The 8673-nt window shown below is 35.0% G+C and overlaps 1 protein-coding gene across 1 annotated transcript in view; it reads right to left on the reverse strand.

Annotated features, from left to right (window-relative positions):
• Positions 1 to 2378: 2378 nt before the first annotated feature.
• RBM41 (RNA binding motif protein 41) overlaps positions 2379 to 8673 on the reverse strand; it is a 45358-nt gene continuing 39063 nt past the window's right edge. Inside the window, exons 7-8 of the mRNA XM_042782484.1 lie at positions 4398 to 4545; positions 2379 to 2545 (exon numbers count right to left, since the gene is read on the reverse strand). Coding sequence (XP_042638418.1) covers positions 2379 to 2545; positions 4398 to 4545 — 315 coding nt within the window. The remainder of the gene's footprint in view (positions 2546 to 4397; positions 4546 to 8673) is intronic.

Genomic DNA, 8673 nt, shown 5'->3' on the forward strand with positions numbered 1-8673 from the left:
GCAAATTCTTCTGCTAGTTGGGGTTTAGTCCACTTCTGTAACCTTCCCTTCAAGGCTCAGGGGTCCAAGATTATCTTCTGTGTCTGTGTTAATTGGTTTCCCTTTTTTTGTTGAAGAGGGTCTGTGCAGTCCTTCTACCTAGTCTGCCATCTTGCCGGAACTCCCTGTATTGAGTATTTCTAATGTAACATTTTAATTTGTTTAACAATTCTTTGCTATACTTTTTATCTTCTTGGTGGCTGCTCTGGGGTTTATCATATACATCTTATCAGAATTTGATTCCGATTTATACTAACTTAATTCCAATGAGATACAGAGATTTTATTCCTATACAGTTCTAGTCTCTTTTCTCCCTTTTTTTTTTTAGTATTACTGTTATACATATTACTTCTACATGTTACAAACTCAGCAATATATTGTCATAATTATTATTTTATATAAAACTATGTCTTCCAAAGAAGCTGGGAGAAGAAATAGTATATATTTATAGCTTTGTTATGTTAATATTATTTCCCATTTCTGGTTTTCTTAATTTGTTTCTGTAGGTTTATCATCTAGTCATTACTTTAGTCCAATACATCTTTGCTTCCACCAACCTCCTTTGTGCTGTTATTTACAAATATATTACATTTCTGTATATTATAAATCCAGTATTACAATGATATACATTTTGTTTGATAGAGCTGCTTTTCATATCATTTAAGAGAAGGAAAAGAAATACACATTTATAATATCTTTTATAATCACATAATTACCTTTTTATTCCTACTTTCAAATTACTGTGTGGTGTCATTTGCTTTCAGTCTGAAGAACTTCCTTCAGTATTTCTTGTAAGTTAGGTCTGTTAGCAGTGAATCTTCTCAGTTTTTGACTATCTAAGAATGTCTTTATTTCACCTTCATTGTTGAAAATTAGCTTTGCTGGATATAGGAGTCTTGACAGACCATTTTTTTTTTCCTTTTGAGCACTCTGAAAATGTTATTTCACTGCTGCCTCCATTATTTCTGATGAGAAGTCAGCTCTATTATTGGGATTCTCTTGTTTCTGTCCTGTTGCTCTCAAGATTTTCTCTTTATCTTTGCCTTTCAGCATTTTCATCAGGATGTGTTTGTTTATATGGATTTTTTTGGTGTGTGTTTATCCTACTTGGGGTTCATTGAGCTTCTTAGATACATAGCTTGTTTTTCATCAAATTTTGGAAGTTATCAGCCACTAAGTATTTGAATATTTTTTGCAGAAAAATATTCTCTCTTCTTTCTGTCTGATACTCCTATCAGACATATGTTGATGTGCTTAATGGTGTCCCACAGGTTTCTAGATTGTTGATTTTCCTTCATTCCTTTTTCTTTCTCTTCTTCAACTTCCATAATACCATGTCATTTAATCCTCACAACTCAATGAGGTAAGTGGTGTTATCATCCTCATTTAATAGATGAGAAAACTGAGGCTCTGATTAGGTGACTTGCTAATATCACAGAGTGTTAAGTGTGGCTCTGAGGTTTAAACACAGGTCTGACTCCAAAGTCTCACACTACTTCCTGTATACCACATTGTTTTTCTATTCTCCAGTAGCTCTAAACAAACAACTGGGAGATTTGGGATGGGTTACCTCTTTTCTAAAGAACTCTTTCTTCCCACTCCCCTTTAGTATTCTTTTCTAGTATTTCTTCTTCCAAAATTTGTATCTAATATCTGACATATACTAGAGATTTAGTTAATCTTTATTGCTTTTAATTGAATGATTACTCAATGGTAACTAGCTTAAATGGCCATAGAACACCATATTTTGATGTAAAAGATTCCTTTAGAAAAATATTTTTTTTGAAGACACTGATCACTTAGTGGGGAAGCAGTCATTAAATATGTCAACTGACTTATGAAACTACCTACTGCTACTGCTGATAGTTCTGACGTAACAGCATTTGCTGATGTTTAGGCTTAGGGTCCTGGTCTTTTGTTTACTAGGTGGATGAAATTAAGGACAGATGGGTTCTAGTAAATAAATATTTCAAAATTAAACTAGTTTTTTATTCCATAAATAGGAGGCAGTCTTATAAAGAATGTAAACATTGAAGATGCCAGGAAAAGTATAAATATTAAACAAAAAAATCTTGGAAATAAAATAATCCTTTCTATAAAGATACTTTTCCTGCCCTACCCTTTATTCTCAGCATATATCTGTCCTATACAGTCTTTGATTATAGAAAATGTTTCCTACCAACTCTCTCTATATCCTGACAGACAGGGATTGACTTAATAGATTTTTTCCCTTCTTTTTGTTTCTCCTCTTCAATTCCAAATAAACTATGATGTATACACGAATCCTAGATCCAAATTTCTGTTGCAAGAAAGACCTCTCTGAGTTCACAATCTATTTTCTAGCTGTCACTGATTTCTGTAGTGTTATCTGTAGCACACGATATGAGAGAACCAGCCTGGGGATCTGACTGTTGTGTTTTGTTCTTTCCAAACTCTATCACCAATATTTTTCCACGTAGTTTATATCCATTTAGTAGATGCAATGCTTGCCATGCTATCTCCTTATCTAAAAGAGAGAAAAACATTAATATACATAGTCAATAATTCAATTCTATTCCAAGTCTAATTTAGGTTCTTTTGCCCTGGAATTAAATGTCAAGCCATAAGGCCAAATAGTCATTGGTAGTTCTCTTTACCATATTCTCCAATTTGTTTAACTCAGCAAGAATAAGCTAATGGCTATGAATAATGACAATAAAAACTTAAAATGAATGTTTGAAGGTTTCTCCTAATTGAAATATACAGGTTAAAAAACAAGGTTGTACACAAGGTTATATGCCAGTATGCTGAAGAATTCTAAACTGTAACAAATATATATGTGGCTCGATCTTAGATAACAGATTATAGGTAATATGAGAACCTAATCATTTCTCTGGTAGCATAGTGGCTACGGCACTTGACTGCTAACCAGAAGGCTGACGGTTCAAATCCACCAGCCACTCCTCGGAAGGAAGATGGGGCAATCTACTTCCGTAGTGATACTGCCTCGGAAACCCAAGGAGGGGTCGCTATGAGTCGGGTCCGACTCGACGGCAAACAACAACAACAACAACAATCATTTCCCAAATCAGTAACATAAATAAAAGAAGCTATCATGGGATTGAAGGCATTTTGCTACTCTTTTCTTTTGATAGGCTAATAGTTGTGGGAGCCCTCATATGGGATAAATAAGTTTAAGGACCCTTGCAGGCATGTGGGACCTTGAGGTGTGATAGTATGTAGTGTATAGCAGGAGTGTTCAACTCATGGTCTCCAAGCCTGGATGTGGGAAATAAGGGATGGAATTATTGCCAGGAATCTGTGAAATTATAAGCAGACAAATAATGTCTTTAGATTGAACCAATAATTTATAATATATATTATAAATTTTCAAATATGTATAGCTGCTGTTATGATTAATAAAACAGCTATACATTTAAAATTACATTGAATTTTTTTCAATATATAGCCTTTTTCTCATTACATAGTCTTCAATTAATGGATCATATTATGTGGGAAGGGTATCTATGAAATACTCTTCAAGTTTAAAATGGATCTTCACACTTGAAAAGACTGAAAACCACTGGTATAGAGGATTCAATAATATTCTACAAACATTCAATAAGATATGAAGAGTGGTACGAGACTAGATGAAAACAGTGGAGGTGAGTTTGGCATCACTAATGTGTGAAAGCACTTGGTTACACTTAAGTGAGTATGTTGTTTATAAATGACGATAGTTTAGGAACAATGAAAGGTACAGCTCCTACCCAAGCTCCCTGCAAAAAGACATACTTTCTGGTCTGTCATAGAAATGGAAATTCCTATATTATTCATTCCTTTGGATTAAAACACTGAAGCCAAGTATTAACATGCAAATATTATTTAGAAGAAATAAACAATATCATCATCTGTTAATTAATTATGAATTATTAAAGAATTAGCATATTTTCTTATAGTCACTGAGTTCTAAAGGCATGTACATGTGTTCTGAGCAGAATACTAATCTATTAATTAATAAGAAATACAACTATTACTTGGACCAGAAAGACTATTGTCAGCAAAGGGAAAGTAAATTTTGGTATGGTGGGGAAGAAGTACCAAGGTTGTAGAAATTGAGATCTTTCTTACCACAATAGGACACTGGGGTAAGGTGGTCCCACTGTCAATGGAGGAAAGGAAGCACAAAAAAGGGAATAGAGGAATACTGAAAACATACTTTCCTTACTTCCTTTCCCTTCTTCCCATGTGCTTATTCAAAAGACTAGATTCCTGGGCTGTGGGAAAGTCATAAGGCTGTATCTAAATCAGAGATGTTACAGGTAGTCTCTAGTGAACTGATGCTACAACTGAGTAGTTATCGAGATGAAGTTACTTACTGGGGAAAGTGATGAAAGCCTGGCCCCTCATGCGTCCAGTCATCATTCGGAATTGAATCAGAGGTCCTTTTTTCTCCTGGAACCGGGCAAACAATGAGACAAGATCCCTTTCAGTCACCCTAGGGCTGAGATTCTTCAGATATAATACCTAAGACAAACCAATGACAACAGAGGTAACATATAAGGGAGGTAAGGCAACTCATTATAGTTAAAATAGTTTTAGATAAAGAGGGTAGATCAAACACACACATCTAATTTCACTCCTTCCAAAAACACCTCTAAAACTACAGGAATTTTATTTTTACTATTATTAAACACAAACCTGCAAGGTCTGGAAGAACAAAAATGGAGGCAAGAGCAAAAACATTCTGGAAACTAGAAAATATTTGGCTAAGTAGAGCTGACTCAGCACATCCAAGAAAGTTGAATTTAAAACTAGCTGTGGAGAAAACCCAAACTGATCTAATCTACATTTAGAATCCTCAAACAGTTCAGGAATTTATAGCTTCAGATACCTCTGGAAATGGATGTGAACAGATGGTGTTAAAATAAGGTAAATAGATTGAAAGGTATTTAAAAACCAATTAGATCTTTTAATCCCCTCTCCCACCATATGTTACTGGGTGGAGTCCCATCCTCAATTCTGGCAGAATACTGAAGGTTCATTTTCTGAAGATGGGGAATGCCAGACATACTTGAGAGGGTGAATACTGTTTCTTAAAACAAGGGCTAGATTAAGACAAACAATGCTGAATCCTGAAGGCCCTCTAGACCTTTTCCCCTATTTGGCTCCTACAATCCTAGAAGTACCCTCCAAGCAAGAATCTGGAACAGTTTTCTCTGATACCTCAAGAGTAAAAATCTAAAGATAATGAATTTGGATGGGAATTTCTCTAAGAAATGGTCTAGGCAGATCACCTTAAAATGAAGCTCAAAGTCAATGAGGGCCTCATATACTCAGAGCTTCCAATCAGCTTTTTAGTCCTCTACTATAAATATGAACATATATTATCAGACATGTGAGGAAAGCTTTTAATGTGAAAGACAGGGAACAGAATGAAACAGAAAAGAAAGAAAATGGGAGAAAACAGAGACCATGAAGAGAGAGAAAAACTTAAAAAAAAATCTCTCACACTCTCAGAAAAAATAAAACAAGATATTGTATCTGTTAGAAATGCGATGTTACTTATTTATTTTTTAAAAGAGCATTAGCAAGAACAAGAACAAGCTCTTATATATTAGCTACCATGAATGACATACTTTACAGTATAAAGGAACTTTGGAAAGACTCAGATGGGAGCAGCAAAAGCAAAGAGCTAAAAAACAGAGCTGACTTGAATGACTTAACTCTTGAAGGTGTATGAATAAACATAATTAATTGTAACAAATAGTAGACTATGTCTTAAAGTCTTTAAAAACTGGCTATTCCTGTATTTAGGATTTAAGTGTAGTTGTATCTTAAAGGCAAGGCCATAGAATAACTGACTTGTGATTCATTTAAGTAATTTCAGGTGATCTAGTCTTGGCTTTCAAATAGTCATTAGGAAAGCATCATCAAAATAAATAACCACAAAAAGGAGTAAAGGAAAACAGACTGCAAATTTCTCACCAGTTAGTTAAGGTCCCATAGTAAGACTGTTTCCTGTGATATGAACATTTTTAAAAAAATCAAGTGGACTCCAAAGACAATGTTCTACATTCTACTTTCATGAGGAACACCAGGGATCTTAAAAGCTTGTGACTGTCCATCTAAGATGCAACTATTGGTCTCTTCCCATCCATAGCAAAGAAAAGTAAAGAAGATCAAAGACACAAGGAAACAATTAGAGCAAAAGACTAATGGACCATGTGAACTCCAGCCTCCACAACCCTGAGACCGAAGTAAATGGTACCCAGTTACCACTGCTGACTGTTTTGAAAGAGTTCACAATAGGAGGTTCCAGATAGAGTGGGGGAAAATGTGGAATAAAACTCAAAGTCATAAAAAGAGACCAGGCTTACTAGTCTCATAGAGTCTAGTGGAGCCTCTGAGACTATGGCCCCTAGACACCCTTCAAGCCTGGGACTGAAAAACTCCTGTGGCTCAACATTCAGCCAAATAACAGACAGGCCTATAACGTTATCAGTAGCACCAGGGAGGGATGCACTCATTACAACAAACCGCCGTACAAGACCAAAAGGGCAGCATTCGCCCCGGGATAAAGCTCAGAAGGCAGAAAGGAAATGGAAACCACAGGGAGGAAGTGGGAAGAGTGCTGCTATACTGTGGGGACTGCAATCACTGTCACAAAACAAAATGTGTATGAGTTGTTGAACAGAAAAAGCCAATTTGCTCTGTAAACTTTCACCCAAATCACGATTAAAAAAAAAAAAATCAAGTGGACTTTTGGGTCAAGATGGTTCTGTTAGTGTTTGCATCTTCTCTATTCCAAAAACATACATGCATATACATATACAGATATGTATAATACACATAAATATTATGTATAATCTTTATACATGCATGTATGCATGTATATATATAATTTATAGCATATGTATTAATATATGCATACATGCATACACATAAAGAAATAAAGATAGACATAGGCTCAAAAATAACACAAATATTCTGTAAAAAAGAAAAACAGAAATTGAAAACAGAAAAGTAAAACAGAAGTGATGAGAGGAGGAAGCTTTTCCTGGTATCCCTATGCAATATACAGTATTATTTTTGCATGTTTTGAACTTTAGATAAATGGCATACTATATGCATTGCTGTGCAGCTAACTTTTTACCTCTCCTTAAATACACTGAAATTTTTAGAAGTTTTAGATTTACAAAAAAATTGAGATAGTTCCTATATACTCTCTACTCACTTTCCCTATTATTAATATCTTATATTAGTATGATACACTTGTTACAATTAACAAACCAGTATTGGTACATTATTATTAATCAATCCATACTTCAGGTATCCTTAGTTTTCTCCTGAAGTCCTTTGTTCTGTTCCAGGATCCCATCCAGGATACCACAATACATTTAGTTGTCATGTATGTTTAGGATCCTCTTAGCTATGGCAGTTTCTGACTTTCTTGGCTTTTGATGACCTTGATAGCTTTTGAAGAATACTGGTCATGTATTTTGTAGGATTTCCCACTATATGAAATTTGTCTAGTGATTTTCTCATGGTTAGAACAGGGTTATGGGATACTGGGATGAAAACCACAGAGGTACACTGCCATTTTTGTTAGATCATATCAAGTGTATATAATTATAAATATGATTTATGACTGCTGACGTTAGTTTTGATCACCTAAATGAGGTAGTGTTTGTAAGGTTTCTTTACTATAAAGTTACCACCTCCTCCCTCCCTTTCTATGCTGTAATCTTTGGAAAGAAGTCACTATGACCAGCCTACATCTAAATAGTGGGGAGTTATTCTCCCACTCCTTGAGGGTGGAATATCTACATGAATTATTTAGAATTCTTCTACAAGAGAGGTTAGTCTTTTCTCCCCCATTTATTTACTTATTCAATCATTTAGCTACATCTGTATGGACTCATAAATATTTGTTTTATATTTCTGGGTATAATCCTATACTAATTTAGTGTTTTTTTTTTTTTTTTTTTTGCACAAATTGTTCTACCTTTGAACATTTAGAGGTCTTTCAGTTGGTCCTTGTGCTCCTTTGACATACCCCCATCAAAGCTTTTTTGTTTCTTTTGAGTACTTCTTACTTTCTGGTACTACAAGATGTTCCAGGCTAATCTTGTATATTTCCTGCACTAGTCCTTGAAACATCCATTTTTCTATGGAGCCCTGGTTCCTTTTATTGGAGAATGGTATTAGAACCTAAGAGTAGAACTGTGCTCCAGAGAGCTTTCTTGGCTGTATAAAAAAAAAGAAAGAAAGAAACTAAGATCTGGATATTAGGATTGTTGATGCTACTGTGGTGTTATTTCTTCTAGGCTCTCTCAGCTGACAGATCAAAAAATATATATATGTAATACACACATATATACACACACACACATAAGGAGCTCCAGTGGCATGTATGTGTATATGTATGTGTATATATGTATATAGTATATCTACATATATATGTAGATATATACACATACACACACACACGTATATATGTATATAGGAGCTCTGGTGGCGTAGTGCCTAAGGCATCTGACTGCTAACCAGAAGGCTTGTGGTTCAAACTCACCAGCCACTCCTCAGAAGGAAGATTGGGCAATCTACTACTGTAGTGATATCACCTTGGAAACCCAAGGAGGGGTCACTATG

Source organism: Orycteropus afer, unplaced genomic scaffold (genome assembly GCF_000298275.1).
Source record: "Orycteropus afer afer isolate SDZICR_OR568_19922 unplaced genomic scaffold, OryAfe1.0 scaffold00336, whole genome shotgun sequence".
Classification (NCBI taxonomy): domain Eukaryota; kingdom Metazoa; phylum Chordata; class Mammalia; order Tubulidentata; family Orycteropodidae; genus Orycteropus; species Orycteropus afer.